The sequence below is a fragment of the Mustela lutreola genome, chromosome 14 (genome assembly GCF_030435805.1).
Source record: "Mustela lutreola isolate mMusLut2 chromosome 14, mMusLut2.pri, whole genome shotgun sequence".
Taxonomy (NCBI): Eukaryota; Metazoa; Chordata; class Mammalia; order Carnivora; family Mustelidae; genus Mustela; species Mustela lutreola.
This window is the reverse complement of record NC_081303.1, coordinates 71286435-71310924: the sequence shown is the minus strand read 5'-3', so window position 1 is coordinate 71310924 and position 24490 is coordinate 71286435. Positions and strand designations below refer to the sequence as shown.

At 58.7% G+C, this 24490-nt stretch overlaps 1 protein-coding gene across 1 annotated transcript in view; it reads right to left on the bottom strand.

Annotated features, from left to right (window-relative positions):
• Positions 1-467: 467 nt before the first annotated feature.
• The window catches only part of KCNJ10 (potassium inwardly rectifying channel subfamily J member 10), a 28820-nt gene continuing 4797 nt past the window's right edge, over positions 468-24490 (bottom strand). The window contains exon 2 of the mRNA XM_059147160.1: positions 468-4539. Coding sequence (XP_059003143.1) covers positions 3400-4539 — 1140 coding nt within the window. The 3' untranslated portion in view covers positions 468-3399. The remainder of the gene's footprint in view (positions 4540-24490) is intronic.

The following is a 24490-nucleotide window of genomic DNA, read 5'->3' as shown; positions in this document are numbered from 1 at the left end:
CTTAGAGCAGTGTTACAGCTGGCGGCTTTTCTCTGCCCAGGCCTTATGGGGAAGCCCCCAGATGGTCTCACCAGCTGGCAGAGATGGGTGGTGGATAATGCAGTGGAGCAGAGTCAGGATTCCAGAAGATTCTCACGGAGCTGCCCCCTCCCCCCGGGGCAGCCGCTAGCCCCCTTCTCCTGTTTGCCACGCGTCCCATTACCCCCACGCCCAGTGCCAGGACTGGGGCTCTGCTGGCCTAGAGAGCATCTGGGCAGCCTGCAGCCGCGCACAGAGGGCTGGGTCTTGGCCTTGGGCCCGTCCTGAGCCCCACACCCTTGCCGTGCTGATGTTTGGAGGCTGAGGTCGTGGCGTCCCGTCAGTGCCCCCCACGCACCGAAGAGGTCAGCTCCTGGTGGGACTTCCCGTAGCAGGCTGAAGCTGCTGTGGCCCCCCGGCCCTGTGCAGGAAGGGCACATACAGCGTACTTCAAGAAAAGGACACAGAAGGTGCTTTTATTTTAAAACAAAACAGAACAAAAAAAGTGCTACAGTGACAGGACACGGCCGGGTGCAGCACACAGCATAAGTGGGTTCCATATGCCTGTGGCCCCAGCAGCCACCCCCTTCCTGTCTCCCTCCTGGACCTCAGCCCGCGGGGCTTCTCAGAAGCCTCAGCGGGCATCTCCTCACTTCCGAAGAGCGGCTTCCCTGCCTCCCTCTCCCATCATCAAACCCGAAAGCCTCCTCGGCTGTCTCACTTCCATCTCGAAACCAGGATCACTGGTCAAAAGTCTGGAAATCGGGGGAGTCCTACCCCCAAACCAGAGCAGGATGTCTGCCCCCACGCTAACATCTCCTTTCCATACATTCAGGATATTTGTCCTAAACACATCTATATACATCGTACATCTCTCCACGTATATATTATCTCTGTGTCTCTTTCTCCCTAGGTCAGCCTTCCATTCGCACCACGTCCTACTTCCTGAGCCTCCACCCAGGTCTCGGCAGCTGGTCCAAGGGAGACTGGATTCATCGATTTCACTGGGTCCCTCAGCAGTGCCCTGTGTCATCGTCACACCCTGAGTACCCTCCCCCATTGGTGGTTTTGCCCATGTGGCATCTCCCCGCTAACATCGGTGCTTAGGGCTCCTGCCATTCGAAGTCTATGGTTGGCGGGGCCAGGGGACCCCAGACCCGGCTGCTTCTCAAGCTTGTCTCATAGCCCGAAGAAGGGTTTCAGCTCCGAGGAAGAGGCCATAGTGTAAACTGCTGGTTGGTGGGGGGGCGCAGTTTTCTGGGAAGGCGTATGGGAGAGTCAGCGAGGCTGTGTTAAAAGGACAGTGTGACTTAAAGTGCAGCTTAGAGCAAAGTCTGGGGTCCCAGAGGAGAAGCAAAAAGGTTAAGTCAGAAGATGTCCTCATTCTGTTACGCAAGAATCTGAGCAGCGTCTGGGACCTAGAGCGGACAGCAGGGGACGAGGGAGAGAGGGTGTCCCTCAGGAGGGACGCGGCTGTATGCGGAAGAGACTAGTGGAAGATAGCTTGCTGTTGGGTGAGAAGCGTGCGCGCGCACACACACCCACAGTCCAGTACTCTGGGCCTTTGCACGTGGGAAGAAGGTAAGTCTGACGTTGAATAAACTTGAGAGCCTAGAAACTGGCTCTTTGCCTTCTGTTCTTCTGTGTCGGATTTTCAAGTTTTTCTGGTTCTGGTTTTCTTGAGAGCCAGGGACTGTTGGTGGGGTTTGCGGTCCGTGAAGAATGCAGGATCTTCAGTTTTCAAGTCGTGGTTAGCCAAGTTCGAGGAAAGATGCACGTAAGAGGGTCTTACGCGGATCCTGTGGTGACCGTGGGTCCAGCCTCAGAACCGTGAGGTTTCTCTGTAAAGCTCTGCACGCAGACGCACGTGCACATTCTGGGGAAGTGTGTAGCTTGTAACAACTGACCCGGGTCCTCCCGAACAAGCTGCCACTTGACTCGTTCAGGGGACTCTATGCCCGGCCCCCATGGGGGCAAGGGGGCACAGTTTCTTGTACCTAAATGAGACCAGGAGGCACTCTTGGGATTTGGGGAGAAACTTTTGGGGATTTAGAGAAAGTTTTGGGGCCCCTTCTCCCTTCTTGGCCTCTCCCACAGCCCCCAGCAGGGAACAAGGAACAGCTTGGTCTCCTAAAGTGTCCCTTTAACTCCCCTGAAGGTAGCTTTGTGGCAGAGGAGAGTGGAGATGGGGCTGGTGCCCACTTTAGCCCAAGTCTCGGGAATGGCTAAGGGAGACCCTGGCTATTTGAATAGGAGGCATGGTCTCCTTCCCTCCCAGCGTTGCCTAATAAGCTAGCTGACATTGTCAGAGGGCCACAGGCAGGAGTGATGGGGGGATGGTGTCTGCCGGCCACAGAGTTCTGCCCTGCTCCAAGCCCTATAAAGCCCTAACTCCCAGAGGCTCCATACAGCAGTCTGGAAACCTGAGAATTTACTCCTCCTGCATGGTGGGGTTGATGTCACTTTCCTAGGGAATCTGGGCCCTGTAAGTATCTGGAACATCATTTCCAGACCTTTCTGTGGGACCTGGGAACATACTGGCAAGGCTCAACCCATCCACAGGTCGCAGGGAAACAAATCCAGGGCTGTGTGCAGAGTAGGGTCAAGGTCTTGGACAAGAGTCCTGCACTAGTCCCTCCACATCTAGAGTTCAGATTCCGGGATGGGTGCAGGTGTGGTGTGACCGGTTCAGGTGTCCTGGGTCAGCCTCAGTTCTCTGGGAGCAGAGGCGGCTGTGAAAGAACTGGGTATTGGAAGAGAGGGTCCACTTGAGAGAATGGAAAGAGGAAAACCGGTGACCAGGGCTCTAGATTATCGTCCAAATTTACCAGCAGAAATAAACCCCCTATGAAAAACCCTGACTTCTCTCAACAGGGCTTGGTAGCGAACCCAGGATAAATGAATTCCAGATTCCGATCTTTCTAAGGCACAGACCCCGAAAGGACTATCAGAGTCTTGCCTTAGGGAACCAGCTGGGTGGGAAATTAGAGGTGGGTGGGGGTTCCAGCCTCAAGCCACCAAACTGGACGGTGGCGGTGGCAGGAGGTGGGGGGAGTCTATCCATCCACCTGGAACGGCCCTCCTAATGTGAGTCTCCAAGCATGGCTGAGGCACTCAAGCCACTTCAGCCGAATCTTCCCTGTCCTTCCCCCAGCCTGTCGTCAGGGAGTTGTGCGTCGGGCGGGAGTGGGGGAGGTGAAGGGGACGATGGAAGGACAGCTCGGACTCCAGTTGGCCTCGCCTAGCCGCAGGCCACCAGGTTAAAGCAGAGGGAGTGGAGGATGGGTGCTTCGGGGACTCTCCGGTGAGCTCGGGTAGCAGCCCTCACCCAGGATGCCAACAGCGGAGAGACCAGAGGGATGGGGAGGTGGGAAGCCGCCATCAGACGTTGCTGATGCGCACGCTAAGGGCGCTGCCCTCCTTCTCCGCTTGCTCCCGCAGCGACTCCTCCAACTTGAGCTTCTCCGGGTCTCCATAGCGCGTGGTGCTGTCACGGAGGCCACTGGGAGGGGCCACTTTCACTACTTGGTCGAAAAGGCTGAAGTCCGCTATGTACTTGCCGCTGGCTGACAGCGAGATGGCGGGTGTGAACTCGTAGCCCCAGAGGATCTCCTCCGGCAGGTAGGAGGTGCGCACCTGGCAGGTGGCGCTGGTGGACTCCACCGTCCCGCTGAGAATCAGCACCAGCTCGAAGTCGCCCTCGCCGCTGCGAAGGGGCAGGTCCTTCAGGGGACTGCTCTCATCCACCACGTGGTAGAACGTCAGCGGCAGAATGAGGAATGGGCTGTCAGAGGCGGTGTCCACCTGGAACGTCACGTTGACCTGGTTGAGCCGGATGTTCTCACCCTCTTTGGTCTGGTGGGTCTGCAGCAGTTTGCCTGTCACCTGGCAGCCGATAAGGAGGCTCTTGCGCATGTTGGCGACGCGGATCATGAGGCAGGGCTTCCCGTCGTGCGCGGCGACCACGGCGTGCTGGCTGAACCGGATGGTCTCCGCCCGCTTCTTGGGCCGGGCGATCTTGGCCAGGAAGGTGCCCGTGATGAAGATCTCCAGGATGGTGGTGAGCACCAGCTGCGCGATCAGGAGCACGATGGCCAGCGGGCACTCCTCGCTGATGTAGCGGAAGCCGTAGCCGATGGTGGTCTGCGATTCGAGGGAGAAGAGGAAGGCCCCGGTGAGCGTGTGCACCTGGACCACGCAGGGGGTGTGGTTGGCGGGGGGGCCCAGCTCCAGCAGGTCCCCATGGGCCACGGCGACCAGGTACCACACCACGCCAAAGAGGAACCAGGTGCCCGCGAAGGTCGCCGAGAAGAGCAGCAGCTTGTACCGCCACTGCATGTCGATGAACGTGGTCCACAGGTCCTTGAGGTAGAGGAAGCGCTTGTCGGCGATGTGCTCCATCCTCACGTTGCTGCGGCCGTCCTTGGTCAGGACTCGGCGCCGTCGGACCGCCGGGCCCACGAGGGGCCGGCTCTCCGTCTGCGTGGTCTGACTGTAATACACCTTGGCGACTGATGTCATCTGGAGGGAGCAAGACAGCGTAACGCAGGTTACAGCAGAAACCCAGCCGACTCCTGGCCACCCCCCAACACGAAGGAGGAAGTCACGTGCGTTTGGTGCCACTGACTGGTCCTTACCAGTAGCCAAGATTTATGAGCGCCTGCTGAATGCCAAGCGCCACGCAAGACCCCGGGGGGTCGACAAGAATGGCCTCGTCGTTGCTCCCCGAGAACCCGCAGCCCAGTGAGCGGGACTCGTTCAGTGAGCCAGTGCTCGCACCGCAGTCTGATCCTTGCGACTCTTGGGAGACGCAGAAAAGACTGGGTCGTAATAAGCTCACAGTGCCTTGAAGGTGGGCCAAGAAGAGAGGGCTCTACCGGTCTCTAGTCCCCGTAAGGCCAGCTCTGTGATGCCCTCTCCTCCTGAAATAGGGTCCCCCCCCTCCCTCATGAATGGCAGAGCAAGAAAGACTATCCTGTTGAAGTCGTTCCAGGCCAACCCCCCTTAAAACACACAAACCCTTCATTTACTCACTTTTCTCCCAGCCCCGAGTCCGTACTCATTGGTGACACCAAGATACTCATCTGGCTCAGGAAACAGCAGAAACCGCCCATCCTTCTACCCCTGGAGATGTCCTCTGAGCACCCAGTCCATTTCACCATGTCTTACGGTGATTACTCCTAACCCTCTACCGTCACCATCACTATCATCTATTCGCATCACGGCGGGGGCTCGGTCTGGGTCGGTGGCTCTGGGAAGAGCACAGATGGGACCCGAGCAAAAACAACTGAGCCACGGTGGAGAACCACACAGCGAGGCCTCCTGACGGTGCGGGTGCAGGGACGTTTCCCCGGGGACTCGGGGACTGCCGGGTCACCGGGAAAGTCGCCTTGACGGGGTAAAGTAGGAAAGTTCGCGTGTATCAGTTAGCACGCGCTCCGATTCAGGATTGCTGTTTGTCCTGAGAGAAGAAAGGGGAGAGGCTCGGAGATAGGAGACCGCTCGCTTCCTACAAGGGGCCGGCACCCCGGCCCAAGGACTTGAGCTTTTCCAGCAGAGAAAGGATTTCAATCACTGGAACCCTGGGATTCTGGCTCTGGAGGCCAGACCTTCTGGGAAGGAGGAGGGTGACCTCAGGGGCATTCGGTCCTTGGAGAACAAAGAGGTTCATCACATTCTCTGTTCCAAAAAAATCTGAACCATTGCATTTTATCCCTCACACTGCTCCCTTACCCCGTCTTCCCCACGACCCACCTGACACCTGGAACACGAAACTATCTGGGCACATTCAAACACCGATCCAAGTAGACCCTAGACTGGCGACTGGCAACGGACAAGAGTCCCGGAATGCTCAGAGGTAACTAGGAGCCTGTTCGGCCAGCCTCCACCCACCTGGAACTTCTGTTGGAGTGAGACCACTCGGCCAGACCTGGATGTCGTCCACTTCCCAATACCCTTAGCTACTTGGGAGCAAAGGGGAACAATTGGTATTTAGAGCCCAAGGAGAGACCCATTCAAAACTCAGTAGTAGTAGTAATATTTAAAAAAAAAAAATGCACAGCACCTGCATCTCTGTACCATTTTTAAAAAGGTTTTATTTATTTATTTGACAGACAGAGATCACAAGTAGGCAGAGAGGCAGGCAGAGAGAGAGGAGGAAGCAGGCTCCCCGCCAAGCAGAGAGCCCGACGTGGGGCTCAATCCCAGGACCCTGGAACCATGACCTGAGCCGAAGGCAGAGGCTTAACCCACTGAGCCACCCAGACGCTCCACGCTCTATACCATTTTAAAGTTTACCTATTAGTCTGCCTTCGCATCTGATCCACAAACTGGAAAAGATGTGAAACCTCTGAGAGATTGGAGGAACTATTAACGGACAGAGAAAGTGCTGGAATGTTGTGGATGAGTGAACCTAATTTTAATATCCAAAAAGAAAAACAAGATACATTTCATAAACTGCAGACAAACAGGTAAGATGTTGACCCTCGGCAAGTTTCTAGAACAGAGCATTAAGACTGCAAGTACTTGGGGGTGCCTGGCTGGCTCAGTAAGCTAAGTGCCCGACTCCTGATTTCGGATCAGGTCTTGATCTCAGGGTCGAGAGGCTGGCCTCCACATTCAGCAGGGAGTCGCTTGACAATCTCTTTCTCCCTCTCTCTCTCTCTTGCAAATAAATAAACCTTTAAAAAAAAAATTGCAAGTATTTGGGCAGGTTGGGGGAAGGCTGTAGGACCCAGCAAGGGGTGTTACCCAGAACAAGTCCCATCAGGGAACCTAACTGCCTTCCTGGACAAGGTTACTACATGGACAAGTCAGAGAAAGCAATAGAGAAAGTGTCTCCATGCAAGGTTTTTGACAAGATCTCTTATGTCCTTGGGGCTAAGACCGAGAAAAAAGAACAGCTACTCTGATCCTGGGGCCTGAAACATACAAAAATCAGTGGTACTAGTGAGTGGATCATTTTCTATTTTCTAGTGACGTACCAGAGAGCTTTATCTCTGGCCTTACCCCATTCAGTGTCTGCAACATTACTTTATTCGAAACCCCAGAACACATGGCCGTCCATCACGTGGGTGACCCAGAGCAGGGCTGGATCACAAATGCAAGGTCTGGGCAGGATCAGGATCCAAACGGAGCCAGAGGAGCTTTAACAAAAAAGATAATTACTGCGTATGTGTATGTGTATGTGTATGTGTATGTACTGAGGTCTAAAACTTACCTGAGCAATTCTGGATTGGAAAGATGTGATGCATTTTGGTTGCCAAAAAGGCAATGCTATTTCAAGCTACTTCAGGCGAATTCATTTATGCAGAATAAGGAGGCTGTTGATCGTGCTCAGATCTGCTTATCCTGTACCAGCTGTTTTGCGTCTCCAAGGACAATCAAAACCAGATCATGCAAGAAACGGCTAAAGGAAACGGGGAAGTTAGCTGGGAGAAGAGGCGATCTGAGGGGTACGAGTGGCTGTGTGCAAGTATTTGGTTTGAAGTGCTGTCCCATGAACAAGGGTTTGGACTTGGTCTTTGAGAGCTAAGAGAAACCACCAATGAGCTTACACCACAGGAGGAAAGATCCCAAACTGATATGACAAAGAACAACGTAACAATCAGGACATGCAGAGCTTCTCTAGAAGTAGGCAGTGCTCTGTCCCTGGAGGGGTTCACGGGCAGGATGGGCAAGCACTTTGCCATAATTCCGTAGACAGACGGAGGTGAAGGACGGTCTGTACCCCTCACCCACACTCTTGGAGGACCGGATGCTCACCCACTCTGCATCTGCGGTCTCCGCCCTTCCCACGGTGACCTTCAGGGCATCTGTCCCCAAAGTCCCAGCTCTGTTGGTGCTGAGGAAAGATTCCACCTGTCTTGAGGAATGGAGGTTCTTGGGGCCCAAGGGAAGGCTTGCTTCTCATCCCCAAAACAGTAGTCTGGGGTTCTATATCACGTCACAGTTCTTAAAACATGTAATTTGACCCTCACACCATGAACTAAGTACAAATCGTTAGAATCGGCTCTGAGATTTGTCCCAAGCAGATTAGTGGTAGAGGTGGAACCAGAACCGGTCTTCTGTCTCTTGGCCCAAACCTTTTTTTATTTTTTTAAGTAGGCTCCACACCCAACGTGGGCCTGAATTCACAACCCTGAGATCAAGGGTTGCACGCTCCCGGGATGGAGCCAGCCAGGCGCCCCGGAACATTTTAATTACAGCAACTGTTTCTGGGACCCCCCAGGTGCACCACCATGGGTCCCAGGGTCTCGGGAAGTGCCTCCGTGGTGCCCCGTAGAGAGAGGATCACAGCTGAGCCGCAGAGGACAGGGCCTGGAGCTTTCAGATTCATGGCGCTGGAGATCTGGGCTGCTGGCGAGGGCTGCTGTGATTGCCGCCTCCAGCTGCGTGCCTGCTGCTGCCAGCCTTCTCCCGGCCTCCTCCAGCTGCTCCCAGCTGTTGGGCCACCTCCCACAGCCAGGCCGCTTTGTTCTGCGAGGGGGCCGGAGTAGGAAGCGGGTAAACAATCCGCCAATCTGCCCCCACCCTCCTCACCCCCCCCACCCCGCCTCCTGCACTGGCCCGGCCCTGGCTCCCACTCTGGGGAAGGGAGCAGGACCCAGCTCTGGAACAGGCCTCCAGTGCCCCCAGCACACCCACGCCTTCCTCTAGAGGGCGCCATTTCCCCCAAAACCGACCCAGCCGCAGGCCAGGGACAGTGTCTGAAGACTTCGGGTGACAAAGCCGGCCCCCAGCGGGTGAAAAGACAGAAACGGAGAGACGTCCCCTTCGTGCTCCAAGATCTGTACTAAGGATTTTTTTTTTTTTTTGTAACACAAAGGCCAGGCGCACCCACAGTGGTGTCCGGCATGCGTCCTCGGAACACAGGGCTCCCGCCTCCTGCTTTGTGCCTGACCCGGCGGCACCTGAGAGCGCATGAGTCACTTATGCTCCAGAACGAGCGCGTTCATCAGAGCCTTACCCCACGAGGGGTCTCTCGTGATTCACTTGGTCCACAGCTCCCAACTGCCTTTAGGATAACGTGCAAAAGCCTTTGGTCTGGTCTCTGGCTTCCCGTTGGCTTTGCTCCCGCCGCTCTTCGCCAGGCCTCTGGAGCCCAGCTCTGCCGAGGACCTGCTGCATCGTCCTCTTTGGACCTGCTCTCACACTGCTCCCTGCCTCCCTGCCGACCTCCTGCTTATCCTTCCGAACTCAAGTGTCGGTGGCCCGCTTCGAAGCCATTCCTGACCATCCAAGAAAGAGTGGGTGTGCTCCGTCTCCCTGGCCTCCCGCCGCGAGCGTTTAGGAAGCCCGCTCTTACTCACGTTCCCACTTCAGAACACCGGAGTGCTTTCCAGTGGTGCATTTCCCCATCGCGTGTGACCACTGAGTTCTCACCTAACCCCCCGGGCTGGGACTTCCACCTGTTTTCCCAGTGTCGGGGACATTTGTTACTAGAGACAGGGTGTGAGGCACGGGAGATGGGGACGCAGAGCTTCTGGAGACCTCCAGGGGGAGCCACGGCACAGCGGGAGGGACACAGGCTCCCTGCGGTCCCGCTAAGCCAGTCACAAACATTCCCTTCAAAAGGCGGGAGAAAGCAGGTCCCCAAGGCATCAGTCCAGGTTCTCCTCTGGGTCAGCAAAGGATGGAGAGAGAGAATGAGCTCGAAAATGGCTGTGGGCATTGGGGTGGACCAAGCCAGTGTCAGTGGCTGGAAGGGATGCTCCGACCCCCCCCACACACACACCCCGGGGCCATGGAGGAAGCGCCAGTCGGGCTGGAGGAGCAGGAAGCGACCCTGAATCTGTTTTCTCTGCAGCAGCTCTCCTGAAAGGAGCCCTGGGGACTGATTTCACTGCCTTCATTCCCGCATGTGAACAGATCCTCCTTCTCCTTCTGCCCCTCTGGTCTCCTAAAGGGTTAATGGTGCCATCGGCCTGGGGGTTCCGGTGCTCAGACTCTCCTTCCTCGTGTCAACTGTCAGCGTGTGTCTGAGCTGGGGGCTGGGGATCTGCCCCTCGCGCCTCTTCCTCTCCTGGCCCGTTTCACTGGAATCACCGCACCGGCCTCCACGCCTCTGCTGCCTTATCTTTCCCTCCTCAAGTCCCTGCGACTCTGCGGCCGCCGCGTCTCATGTCACGACCCCACGGGCCTTTCTCCGGCTTCAGTGCCTACGAGGTGCTCAGAGGAGCCTCCTTGTTTCCTGACTGAGGACGCCGAGCCCGGGAGGGGGGTGTGACCCCAGTGAAGGCTGGCCCCGCGCTCAGGTCCTCCGCCTTCCAGCCGTCCGTGGCCTTCCCTGGCCCAGAACATGCTAGTGTCCCTGCACCGTCGGTCAAGGGCCAGGCCTAGAGGGCCCTCCCGGATCTGCTTCCAGCCTCACTCCCCACCTCTTCTCTCCTGTGGTGAGCTTTGGGCGAAGCAGCTGCTCCGTGCCCTACGCACGCAGGTGTTCACGCTGCCCCCCTCCCGGGCCTCCCCTCTGTCCTTGTCCCTACGCACCCGACATGGCCTTCAGAGCCCGGCTCAAATGACCCCTTCTGCCATGAAGCCTGGGATCCCCACAGCCCTAAGTAACACCTCCCTTTTCTGAGTCTACACGCACACACACACACGCACACACACACGTCACCATCTGTGTGTTTTATGGGACATCCATCCAGCACGCTACCTCTTTTCTACTATAAATATGCTTATTGAACTGAGGATTCAGACATAAAGCATTTTCATGGCCCATGACACGTAGTAGGTGCTCCAGAAGTATCTCGGGAGTGAACGAATGAGCAGAAGGGAGCGAACTGGGAACAGACTGCCCCCCCCAGCCGGCGTGGGAGCTCTCGTCCTGCACAGACAGCACTTTGCGCTGGTCCAGAGCCTCTCCTCTGAAGCCCTCTTGTCCTTCCTTCTTGTTTCTGTCTTCTCTCGGTTTTTCCCACGTTTTTTCCCTTTTCCTGAATGTGGAAACCCCCAAAACTAGTTACCATCGCTGAGCGACGCACAAACCAGCAGAGCTGTCCTGGTCCGCGGTGCTGCTGTCGCTGTAGGAGGACGCACGCAGACCCCGCCATGGGATCACGCACGTACACGACCCTTTCTCTAGCATCTCCTGGGTGCCAGATTCGAAACAAGACCCTGGAGTTGGGGAGATGAATTAGATGTAGATTCTGACCTGTCCCAAGCCAGTAAGGGAGCCAACCCCAACACAGGCAGGAAGCAGTAAGCACCCTAGACCAAGCATCCAGGAGGTCCTCGGGGAATCTGCAAAGGGGAAGGTGACATTTAGCTCAAGGGAGTGACCCCGTGAGAGTGGTATTATCCCCATTTAGAGCAGGAAACAAGTGCAGTAACGAACAATCAGAGGCTGAGGTTTCCCTCCGGACCTGGCTGTCTCTCTCAAGAAAGACTTTACAGAGAGAAGTGGCGTTGAGACGGGGCCTGAAGGTCGGGCAAGACTGAGACACGGGGAGCCAGGGGCCTGGGGGTCAGAAAGAAGGCGCTTCCAGGGCAGGAAAGGGAGCAGTAGGAGCAGCAGCTGTAACACTGAGAAAATCCAGAGCCAGCCAGGGACCAAGAGCCTTTCGTTTTGGCTGAAGTGTTAGGAGCCCAAGAAAGACCCTTGATAGTACAAATTGGGACAACATGGTGGTGCGCTCCCGCCCCCCAACACCTCTGCTTTGCGGCCAGCCTGGGTCCCCGGATGAGAGGAGCAGTCACAGAGTGGGAGGGGTGCCACTGGCTCCTGCAGGGGTGAGGGGCGGGAGCTTGACTCCCGCCATGGGCTCTGGCCAGTGATTTCTCCTCTTTGGCTGCAGAGTGCTTCCCCTTCCTAAGGACTCAGGGAAATGGGAGGAGCCCGAGGGGCCAGACTCCCCTCCCCCAGCACTTATGAGTCCATAAGAGTTTCTGCCTTCACAGTTCCTGAGGAGCCTGGGGCGAGGGAGCCCACACGACACAACCTGCTGGCCACAGAGCCTAGATGAGCACCTTTTGGTCAGACTCCAGGGTCCTCTGTCCCGGAGCTTCAGGCTAATACTACAGTGACTTTGCCTTCCCTGAGCCAATTCCAGGCTCAGCCGCCAGAGAAGGTGACTCCTCGACCTGCTGGGAGGTGAGCCGGGGCCAGCCTGGCTGGACATGGCAGCAGCAGTGACGCCCGGAGAGCATCTCATGACTGGCGGGGACGCTTTTGTTGTGTGACTGTTCCATCCCCATGTCCCCTTTCCCAGGGTTGCGTGGCATGTCCCTACGGTCCCCATTTCCTTCTGGGACTCTGCTCCCAACTGTCTTCCCAACTCTCCTCCACCTGCGCTGCCCGCTGGCCCCCTTGTACTTGGCGCTGGCCACTACTAACGTGAGTGTCCCCCTCCATCCTTGTCACCTGCCTTGGGCCCACTCTCTCCCCACACGTCTGAACGGAGTGTCCAGGCTCCTGGATCCTGCTCTCTGAAGGTGGTGATATGCAGGCAGAGCCTGCTGTCCCGCTCGTCCAGCTCTGACCTCTGAACGGCCTCACCCACTCGGACCTCCTGAGCGCCGTCTGTACTCCCAGGCCCAAGGGTCGGCATTGGTGGCAACACTGTAAGCCCCCCAACCCCCGCCAGCCTCCTGTTCTCCCCCTTCTTCCCTCCAGAAAAGAGCCCTTTGATTTAGGGGTTTGGGAATGGGATCGGAAAGGAGCCGTGCTTTCCTCCAGGACCGGAGGGCTTCCCACGCTCGCCGCGAACCAGTCCACTGGGCTGAGGCTTGGAGGAGGTCCTGAACCAACCCCTGGGGGGGCCTGCGTGAATGACGGGATGGACAGAAACAGGCAGTCGCGGCATACCAGGTGCCTCCGGGCCAGTAACTGCCGAACTCGTCGTGCTGTGTGTCAGGGAAGGCCTGTGCACAGAGCGGGGGCTTCGGAGCCCCATCAGCCCTGAACCCAAGGCCAGGTACGCCTGAGCGCAGCATTCGGGAATTCTGGAGATCGTGTGTGGGATTCGGCCTCAGGGATGTTTCAAGACCCTGCCAGGAACTAAGAGGTTACCGGTTACCTGTTACCTGCTCGGACGGGGGCTGGACGGGGAAGCAGGAGCCTTAGGTAGGAGTCTCGGCTCTGCCACCGACTCTCGGGGACCTGGGGCAATGTCTCAGCCAGCCCCTCAGGTCACTATTTCCTTAATTGTGGCATAAGGGGGTTGTATTCGTCCCATTCTCAAAGCAGTGTGCCAGGAGGGACCCGAAGTCACCTGATTAAGGGTAATGTATTTTTGCCACGATATCAATTCTCCTCAGAGACGTTGAGGGAAGATCTTATTTTCATGTGAAACAAACAACATGTGATAGAATTGAATGAAAACTTTACAGTGGGGCGCCTGGGTGGCTCAGTGGGTTAAGCCGCTGCCTTCGGTTCAGGTCATGATCTCAGGGTCCTGGGATCGAGCCCCGCATCGGGTTCTCTGCTCAGCGGGGAGCCTGCTTCCCCCACCCCCGCCTCTCTGTCTACTTGTGATCTCTCTGTGTCAAATAAATAAATAAAATCTTTAAAAAAATAAAAAAATAAAAACGAAACAGATCACAAGGCCGTCGCGGGGTGACCGATTACGCTCATCAACACGTCTCCTCTCTGGTAGCTTCCCCTCGTCTCTGCCTTTCAGGGCCAGTTGCGGGGTGGGTTTGGGGGGGCCTGTGTTTGAGGATTATCAAGGTCCCTTCCAACTTTTAAGACCCCATGTCCAGGCCTCTCCCTGACTTGGCGGGGAGAGGAAACGGCCACTCAGCCTCCTGTCCCCAAACATATCATCTCCTCTTCAGACACTAATTCCAACTTGGTTAGTGACCCTGGAGGCTTCCAAGGAGATTGGCTGCTCTGGGGCCTGAAAAGAAGCATTTCTGGGCTTCCGGGTGTTAAGGAGGGGGGGTGGGGAGCGCAAGGGGCCCGGGTCGGAGAGAGAGGCCAGCAAGAAAAGTGCCCCGGGTTATGTAAGCCCTCGAGGCTGGAAGAAGACCGGAGTTGGGTTTGGGGTTCTTTTCAGACAAGACGCCCTCATTCATTAATCTCCCTCCCGTCCGGCCCCCGAGAAAATCCACAAATAGCGACGGAGCCAGACGCACACAAATCGTGCCGAAAGGGGGGCAGAGGGTGTGTGTCCGGGGGCCTGCTTTTCCAGCTGAGTCACTGTGGCCTCTGTCGGCCACCCCTCCGGCCCCTTCCCCTTCCCTCCCGTCCTCTGGCCTCGGCCTGACACCAAGGCCCTGGCCCAGGGAAGAATAGGCTTTTCTTCCCTTGTGTCAACGTTTGGAAAGTTCTCATAGCCTGATCAAAAGAAAGGATAAAAGCCTTCAAAGCATTTCCTGGGAGCCTGTGACCCCTGTCTGGCCCTGCTGACCCTTCTGTGTGTTTTCCGGTCAAGAGAGGGAGGGACACAGAGATGGGCCGTGTCAGATGTTCTCCTCTGTCCAGGCAGCGCCCCTGCGTGTCCGGGTGGGCCGATCACGAGTATTGCCCCTTCCCTTGCCCTGATCCCCAGGCGGTGTCTCCTGTGCCCCTACAAGAAGGAAACCATAATCTTGCAGAGAATGGCTCGGGGCGTGGGATCTCGGGGATCCCCTCTCTCCCCAGCCAGAGCAGGGATGACTTCCTGGCACGTGCCGCAGGTGGGCACTGACTCTTGGACCTGCCTCCCCAGCCCTCACCACCCCCCAGAGCACACGCCTTCCCCGAGTCATCACCTCCCGCCCCCGGGCCGGCTCCCACTCAAGACTGAGCATCCTGATTGTGGGTGAGGAGCCCAGCTCTGTGCAGAGTTCAGCTGAGGACAAAGGATGCAGCCCCAGCTCCGGCCATCCCCAAAGCCTCCTGGCCTGGCCCCTTCGGGGTCCTCACCTCAGAAGAACAAGCGCCCCCAGATGTCACCCTGCCCCGCCTCGCCTCAACTGATGAGCCAAAAAAAGTCAGTTTGTGCTAAGATACAGCTGGAAGCAGCAGCATTAATGTGAACAACGTCCTCTGTTATTATCTGTCGTTATCTGTAAGACAGGAGCTGCTGGAGAGGCTCCCAAGGACGCTGGGGGACACCTTCCAGGGTCTGGGCGGGTGGCGCAGAAACAGGATGAGGACCAAGACGTCTGCTCCAGACGCCTGCTTTCTGCGGCGGCCTGCCCCGAGTCCCCAGCCAGCCCTCACATGGCCGGGCTCCTGAGAGTCTCCCCACGGCAATCTGTACCCCGCTGTTCCCCCAAGATCCTGGCGGAGGGAGTCATCCCCGCTGAGGGGTTAAAGCAGTCTTCCGGATAGAACCCATGCTGCGCAACCCGCAGAGGGGCGGAGGGGTGTCCTGGATGCAGATGGTCGGAGGGGAGGGGAGGAAAAGAGGGGTCTCCGGAGCCGCCCCTCAGCGCTGCACGGAGATGACTTCCCTGCCACCAAGGGGCAGGGCTTCCCAGCCCTGGGCCCTTGCCTCTTCCCCCTGCCCCTCTCCTGCCCCCTCCCCAGCCCACTCCCTGGAACTACTAGGTTGAACCAAAAGGTTGAACCAAATTGCTGCTCAGGGGCTCCTGGGTGGTTCAGTGGGCTGCGTGTCCAACTCGGTCTCGGCTCCAGTCTGGGTCCTGACACTGAGCCGCGCTGTCCCCGCTCAGTGGGGCGTCTGCTTGAGTTTCCCCCCCACCCCTCCCCCGACTCTGTCTCTAAAAAAGAAAGAAATTGCCGGTCGAAAGGAAAAAACAGGCCCCATGTCAGCAATATCAAATGTTTCCATCAAATATTTAATAGCCGTGAAAACAAGTATCAGCCCCTCAGAGCATGAGTCCCCGCAGACTACAGGGCACACAGAAGCCACTGCACGTGGTCCCGGCCACGTGGGGGCAGTGAGCACCGCGGGGAGCCTCTCCAAGGGCACAGTGGACCTCCCCGTCTTCACAGCTCTGGGCGTCCCTCGGCGGCCCCTGGGCCCCTCGGGACACTCTCGCCACCCGTCTCCCTTCCCCTGCCGCTCCAGCCCTCCCTCCTCACCTCTGCCCTCTGTCTGGAGCATGCCAGCATCAATGTGCTCAGGTTCCTGGCCTCGGCCTCCCGGCAGGAGCCTCCTCTGCGTGTCCCCCCTTCACAGAGTCGCCCCTGGCTTCCCTCCTGCCCCGCCTCCGGGTGGGCGCTGGGTCTCCCCCATTCTGCCTTTGTGGGTGTCTCTCGGTCTCCCTCAAGGCTGCCTTAGTCCAGGCTCCTTCGCCTCCTCCAGATGCCGCAGTGACCTGGTGTCCCTTCCCCCACCCCCACCCCCACCCCAAGGCTCCCCTTCCCCGCACCGCCCCCCGCGCCCCTCAGCTGCCCCAGGGCCTCATACAACTGGCTGCATCCTGCAGTTCGGCCTGAAATCCTTGAGGGGGTTCCCCAGCTTCGGGGTAACTTCCTGACAGCTTCAAGCCCCCCAACCCCCCCATTCTGCCCCCAAGGTCACAGCCTGTGCCTCGGGCACTTGTCCCTGGGCACCCCCTTCCGGGGGTAGAGCGCCACTGTATGCCCTTGACCGCGGCCTGCACTGGGGCTGCTGGTGACCACAAGGGGCACCTGTGGCTCCCCGGCCAGGAGCTGCTGTCCCTCTGCTGTGTCCTCAGTAAAGCCCCTCCGGCTTCGAGACCCACCGGGAGCGCAGGGAAGGCGGGACCACTCCTCAGTCATCTCTCCGGCTGCCCAGACCCGGATTTCACCTCCCGGTTAGCAGAGAGGAAGGACGCAGACCAGAGATCCTTGGAGACCCCGATCTGACAGGCCGGGGAAGTCACCACGCAGCCTGCGGGCCACCGCGGCCCCCGTCCCTCGCGCCTAGCAGGTGTCACTCATGGCCCTGCCTTTTCTCACGGGGCCTCTGAATGTCTCTGCGCACGGTGACACGAAGAGAACCGCTCTCCTCCCAACCGGGTTAGCCTAACCGCTGAAGCCCGTCTGTTATCTTGGCCCGTCTGGGGCACAGCCGAGGTCCCCGTCTGTCGTTTCTCCCACGAGTGGCCATCCCACTCTGGGTCGCTCACGAGCCACGGGAGCTTCGGCCAGTCTCTCCGTCTCCTCCCCTGAGGAGGCAGCAGCGCCTTCCACTGTGCAGTCGGGGTCGGGCGAGATGAAGCGCGTGGAGTCTGTCAGGCCCTTACAGGGTATGACCATCGCCCAGCTCTGCGGCGAAGGAGCGAGTCTGCTCAGTTAGAGGAAACCGGGCTCCGAGGGGCCAAATATCTCGCTGGCGGTGAACGCTTAAGCCTGAACTTTTGTCTCTCAGCCCCGCGGCCCTTCGCTCTCCGCACGCCGTGGGCTTGGCAACGCTCAAGGCCAGCCCCGCCTTCCTCCTCTTCTAGGCTGACGGTGACTTGTGGACACCAGAATGGGAGGAGGCTTCCAACCCACTCTCCTCGCCCCCCCGCTTGTGGTCCCCAAGATGAGGCTCCGTCCCAAACCCCGCAGCCCGCCGCGAGGTAGGAAGGTGTGCGCCGAGGGAGACGGAAGAGCCACGATCCTCGGGGACTCCCCGCTTGTCCCCAGCCTTGGTGGCTCCAGGCAGCTGGCCAGCTTCTCACAGCCCAGGATGGCCAGGCCCCAGGGGACAAGGGTGTGCGTGGGGAGGCCAGGGAGCCCCTGAGCTGTCCCCAGATCTGCCCACAGGGTCTGAGAAACTAGTCAGGGGCCAGGCTGATGGGACCTGCTCCTTGGGTCCCAGGGATCAGCGGGGCCCCCCTGAGAGAGGACGGGGGGGGCGGGGTGCTGACCAGACCCCAGCCAAGGGCCCCCGCCTCCACACACGTTCTAAGTCTGTGGTCTTAGAAGTTTCGCAGCTGTGAGGAGGGCCGCTGGGCCCCGGGGGTGGTGGTGGAGCGTTGAAGGGAGGGCCGGGGAGGCAGAAGAGAAACTCTCCCAAGTGGAGGCACCTGGGGAGCCACTCCAGAGGGGTCACGCCCCAGTCCTCACAGGAGGGACCATGCCCGCCTTCCCAAACAGGAGACTTTCTTCTGAACTGATCCGTGACCCGTATTTTGTTCATCGTTGTGTCCTCCGCAGGAATAGACTACAGCTTTGCTAAGTATTTCTTGAAAGAACCCACAGGATCCCTATTCCACGTGACCTTTTCCTCCCGAGGTCCCCTCCCGCTGTGTGACATGCTTCATCCCTGGAAGTCCCTCCTCCCAGCTTCCCAGCCAAGGGGGGTTCTGACTTTGTAACAGTGGGGGCACCGACCAGTATCCCCATCAGCCTGCACTCTGGGTGAAGAGCTGCCGTTTCCACAGCTGCCCTCAGCCCTCCTCCAGCGCACACCCCCGATGCTGTCTAGTGATGGGCCAGATGGGGAAACTGAGGCCGGCAGGGGGAGCGCAACGCTCAGCAGGGGAGCTCCATGCCAGAAATCTAGAGTCTTCTAAGGGAGGTCGATCCCTCTTCCACAGTCCAGGGTCGGACAACTCTGGACTTGAGCTTCTCCCTGGACTGACCAAGTCCCCCTGGTGAGCCCAGCGCTTCTCCTGCCCAAAGGACAAAGGGCAAGAAGGCTGAGTTTGGGAGAATGGGAGAAGTTGGAAAAGGGGGACCCCGCGCTGAAAACCCAGAATTACAGCTGGGACAGAGTCTGGCATAACCCGTCCCTGCTGACCTCCCCAGCAGCAGCGTCCTCTGGCCTGTCTCCGCCCTGCCAGTGCCCTCTGTCCAGTCACACCAAGCTCCTCTCGGGTCTTGGACGGGCCATGCCTCCTCCTTCCAACAGCTCTTGGCAAACAGTGGGGCCTCCTCTGGGAAGCTGTGTCCCTCACCCCACTACCCTTCTTCCAGGCCTCAGCTGAGTCACCCCTTGCTCCAGGAAGCCTCTGCAGACGCGCCCCCCGCACCCCGTGGGGGTTGCCCCCTCCTTGCAATGAGCTAGGCCTTGCCCGCAGCACGTCACCCTGTCCTCCTGGGAGGTCGGTAATGTCACTGCTCATGTGTGAATGGGGTGTAAACCAGACTCAGAAGTTTAGTCGACTGGCTCAGGACGACCTTTAGGAAGGGTGAGCCCAAGGCCGAACCCTGGTGTGTTTGCAGTGAAGACCACGCTTTCCCTCTTGCCCCCGGAGGGTCACACAGCACGCATGCTCGGAGGCCCTCGGGTCACCTCAGTGAAATCCCTGGTTTCACCAAAGAGGAAGCCAAGGCCAGGAAAAGACAAGTAATGTCCCTACGGCCCTACGGCCACACAGCTGGCCAACAGCACGGGTGTTTTCATCAGAATCAGAGCAAGAACCCTGACTCTTCCCTTGTCCCAACGACTCCTCCTCCAAGATCCTCTCTTGACCCCGGGGTCCTGAAGGGCCCGCTGGCGTAGAGCCAACCTCACAACGTCACCCACCGAGCTCTTCAGCTCTTCCGCTGTCCAGCCACAGCCACAGCCCAGGGCAGCCCCTCCCGGCCTCAGGTCCCCAGGATCCTCTCGGCAGAACGAGGCCACCAAGGAAGGCAGAAGAAATTGCAAAGTTTCTTTCCCTCCGGAGGGAGGGGACAGACTCAGTGCTGCTCTCTGCTGGGGGCTGAGAAAGGGCCAAGGGAGGTCTTGGAGAGAGCTGGAAATCCCATGGCCCCCAGGAGCTCTGAACGTCGTGGGGAACACCGCCCAGGCCACCCAGCCTCTGTTCCCGCTCCCCAGGCAGGGTGAGCCCTCCCCTCCTTCCGTCCTTCCCCTTGGCCTGGTAATACCGTATCCCGGGAAATGCTTCCTTTTACATCTAAATGTACTTACTGCTGCCCAAGCCATCGGTCCTTGTCTTTACCCTTTGGGGAGAGGGAAACCGGGGGCACCCTGTTCTTACAAAGCAAATTTAGGGAACTGAGCCACCTTTCCAGACGGGTCTCCGTCTCCTTCCGTCCTCACTGGTTCCGCGTACAGAGAGCCTCGCCCGACCCTCATCCAGGGGAGCGTAAGGGACACCCCTCACCCGGGAGGGAGTCTCCCCCATTCCTCCACTTCTTCCTAGCCACCTCCCCGGTCGGAAGACAAGAATGGTGCGGCGGTGGCACGAAGACTCAACCTAGACACTTCTAGATGCTGGATGGATCTAGAACAGGATTCGGAAGTGGCTGCCCCAGTCCTCCTCCTGCGGGGACCTGGAGGGTCCCTGAAGAGGGGCCTCTGGCAGCCGTCTCTCCAGCAGGGGACATGTGAAGGGACAGCCAGGGCAGAAGGATGCACCAGAGAGTAAGGCCAGGGCAGGGCGGGGTGCTGCACATGAAGAAGACAGACGCATGAGGCGGCTTAAGCAGAATCTGGCCGCTGGAGAGGCAGCATTAGAGGGGGAGGGGCCGAGGAGGAGAAGGGTCCTGTGCAATCCTGAGGAAAGGGAAACAACACGGAGATCAGCGTTCGGGGACCCTTGTGGAAGAGCAAACCAGTATCGGCACCACCGTCCAGCTAAGTGAGTTGCTGCTGCCGAGACCCCATCCACTGCCCCACGTCTTGGGGTCCTGCTGGGCCCTCCGTCTCTTCCCTTTTTAGACTGCCTGCTCCAGGCTTCCAAAAGCTGCCAGGACCAGAACAGCAGGGGACTCCAGGACATCCCAACAGAGGGAATTAGCAGGGAAGGTCAGAGCCAGGCATCACTAAAGACTTAGAATCAACAGAGAGCTCAAACTTGAAAGCCCAGCTTTCAAGGAGGTCCTGGGGTTTCTCTCTCCAGCCATGCAGGATCCACGGCTGGAGTGGACTCGGCACGAGAGTAGGAAATGAAAGGAGGTAGTCTAGCCCTGCCCGGAGACCATGGAAGGGTCAAGGTAACTTTCTGAGGTTCTTTCTAGACCAGAGTCCTTCTTAAGGTCCCTGTGCCAGTTGTCCTGCCCACTCCCTGCCCCACCAGTCCCCCAGCTCATTCCCAGGGACGGTGGGTACCGGAAGGTTCTGTTAAAACTCCACGTGCAGGCGCACCCTAGCTAAGCCGAGAGACAGATAGTAACCCCCCACCCACCCCGGAAGAAAACACATACCTAGAGGCCACAGACCTCCCTTCCAGTCCTAGCCTTGCCACTCAGACACACTGTGTCACCTCTCAGAGCCTCTCTGTAAGACCGGTCAAGAGGAGCTGTGACGCAGGGCGCATTGGACAAGTGCAAGGGGCAGTCACACTGGGCCTGTGCTGGCCCGCAGAGCTCACACCCCTCCCCCAGTGTGCTGGGCTCAGCTCTGGGGCTGGGGTCCTGGCCACTGAACCCCCTGAGGTGGGGGGAGGCGGGGAGCGGCGCTCAAGAGTTCAGCGGAGGAGGCCATGTCCATGGTTAACGTGTAAGCAGCCCGGTCTGGGGCAGCGGGACATTACCCGCCCCAGGGCTACATTCTGGAGGTCACAACAAGCACAAACTTGTTATAACCTGTGTTGGAGCAGCAGGGGGCAGCGAGGGCAAGGGGGGTGGTGGCAGGAAGCCTGCGGAGGAGGCCCTCGGAGGGGGGCCAAGGGGAGCGGGGTGAGGCGGGGCAGGGGGCAGCCGTGCAGGTGCATACCCCGGAGGACGGTGGCAGGACGGCGGGTCCAGGCTCCGGCGCGCGCGTGTGGGATCCGTGTGTGGGGTTGCATAGAATACTGTGTGCCTGTGTGTCTCCGCATATATGAGCCCCGTGGAGGAGGGGCCCAGGCGGGCAGCCACAGGCCCAGGCTGGGCATGTGGAACGGAGGAGTGGGCGCCGTGAGCACCCCTTCCCCATTGCTGGCCTCACGGAACCTGCATTCCAGCTCCCTCCACAGACCGCACCCCCATCCCCACCCCCTGGGAGCTGGGGCCTCTCCCCACCAGTGCCCATCTCCCGGGCCTGCTCCCAGAGTGGGGGGGGGGGTCACCTCCCGCCCATCCCCCCTGGCCCCGGGCCCACTCCCCCGCGCTCTCTTGGCCCTCCGGACACTGGGGCGGGCGGGGGTGGTGGTGGGGGGAGGCTTTGAAAGCAGGTGACTGTTTGGGGGAACTCAGGGACAGAGCCCCCATTGTGCCCGCCCCAGAGCCGCCTCAATGGAGCTCTGCGGCACAAAGGGGCTTTGACAATGGGCAGGCCATTAGTATGCACAGCCAGCCCCTCGGCCCTCTCCCTGTCCCACAGCCCAGAGGAGGGAGCTGGGGGGCTGCTGGCCCTGCCTGTGGAGGCAGGGGCCGGCAGGGCTGGGACTGGAGATATCTTAGCCCAGAGGGGCTCCCCCAGGGAGACAGCAGAGGGAGACTAGCCCAGGGCCCCCAAACCAGCCACGGGCCACAGGCCCTGGCAAGTGGAAAAAGCCATAGGGACTGGTAACGATGGGGGACGGGGCCGGGGGCTGCGGGGACCAGGCTGGGCGGGAACGAAACAGGCGGAGAGTCTGAGCCCACCCACTTTTTGCCTCAGCTTTACCATGGATGGCAGGGAACCCTGTGGGCAGGAGAGGCGAACAGAGCAACAGACAGCAAGGCCCCAAACCTAAGGCCGCCAGGTCTCTCGGGGGCTGCAGGTGGGATCTGAGCCGCCACAGGAGGCAAAATTGGAGTGTGCTCAGGGTGTGGGGCGTCTGGGGTCTCTGGGTTTCTGACAACGGTGGTGCCTGCAGATGGGCTCCCGGGACTGCGGCTGGAAAGCCAAAGAGCCAGGACTAGCTCCCTGCAGGTGCAGGGAAGGGGCTTCTCTCCTCCTGCCCAGGGGACACCAGCACCGTCCCCCCAACACCGTCAGTACCCTGCGTGGCCTTGCCACTCCACTCGCTGGGCGCTGGGTGCTGCCCCCAGGCTCTAAGGCTCAGCAGGCAGGGGTGGGGGGTGCGGGTGCGGCAGGTGCTGAGGTGGGACCTGGGAAGGGGCTTCGGGCAGCGAGCAGCGAAGAGGCACCCCGTGACCAGAAGTGTTGGGAGAGAGGGCTGAGGCCTCTTTACAGAACTGCCCCCCACAAGGCAGGAGAGATGGGCTGGGCTTACACACCTCCTCTCCCGGCTCTCCCTTTCTCCACTGCTCAGTTGTGCTGATGGCCCGAGGTCCTGCCTGTGATCTGCCCTCCAGGCTTCCTCTGCACGGCCCTGGCCCCCCAATGTCTCGCTTGCTTCCTTCTCCCTGACCTTTGGTTCTGCGCCCCACCCCGGCTCCCAAATGAGTCTGCTGGGGGGACGTAGGGGCTAACAGTTAGAACTCCTGGGTTGGGGGCCAGCAATCCTGTTCACCTTCCCAGGACCCGACACAGGTCCCTTTCCTTCCCCGGACTGGGAAGCCCGCTCAGCCACGCGGGAAGGACCCCTCGTGCCGCTTCCCCCTTCGGGGCCCAGGGGTTTCAGGGGCAAGGGAATGAGTAAGAGCCCATGTCATGTAGCACCACACTAAGCCCTTTTCTAGAATTACGTCTGGTAATTCTCCACATCTCTAAAAAAGTGGGCGCTTTTTTAGAGGCCCATTTTATAGAGGAGAAAACAGAGATGTGGATGCTTGGCTCAAGGCCACACGGCTAGTGAGCGTAGGATGCGGCCCCACAGGCTAAGCCACCCCGTACTGTCCCCCACCCCGTGAGCACGGTCAGAGGATCCTGGGCAGCCAACGGCGATCAGCCAGAACACTCTGCCTGGCTGGGGTGTGGGGGCTTTGAAACTGTTTTCTGAAGTTCCCATAGACTAGCGATTCTCAAAGTGTGGTCCAGGGACCCTGGGGGTTCCTGAGACCCTTTCAGAGGCTCTATGAGATCAAAACTGTCTTCACAACAACGCTAAATGTGACTCGCTTCCTTTGCTCTTCTGCTCTCATGAGGGTTCAGTGGAGTTTTCCAGAAGCTTGGAGACACATGACATGGCAACAAATCGAATGCAGAAGCAGATAGGAGCATCGTCTGTCTGCCGTGCAGACACATGTTCCAAAGATCTGTGAAAACGTGAGACACCGCCACTCTTCTTATGAAACTTTGTGTTTCTTTGTTTTTAAAAATATAGCTATTTTCTATTGAAAAGACATCACTTAGGTGGACCGGTGATGGGTTTGGGTTTTTAACCAAACTAATAAATATTTAAGCCTCCTCAGTTTTCATTTCTCACGTACCAGTGAGTGTCACCCACAGAAACAAAAGATCTCTTGAGCCTGCGATCATTTTTAAGAGCACCAGGGGGTCCGGGGATGAAGAGGCTTGGGAAGCCGTGACCTAGACTCCGTCAGACATACTCTCGCTCCTTGCCAGCTGCCCATGACTTCTTTATCGGAGGGTCAACAAGGGAGGGTTCGACCTGGGCAGAAGGTATGTGCCTGGGTCCCCTGTTTGGGACGAGGGTGGAGGGTAGGGATCGGGAACAGTCCCAGGGACAATGTGACTAGGAGGTGGGGCCTGGGCCTCCAGGAGGTGTCCCCACAGGTTGCAAACCCCTTCCCCAGAGGTGTGCTCAAGACAACGGGGCCGCACCAGGCTGGGCTCTGACCTTCACCTTTTCGCCACGCTGGATGCCTGCCAACAAGCCTGGCATCAAGCGGGGGTAGACCTCCCTGGCGAGAAGAGAAAGGCTCAGTAGATCCCCACATGAGTTTCTGTGTTTG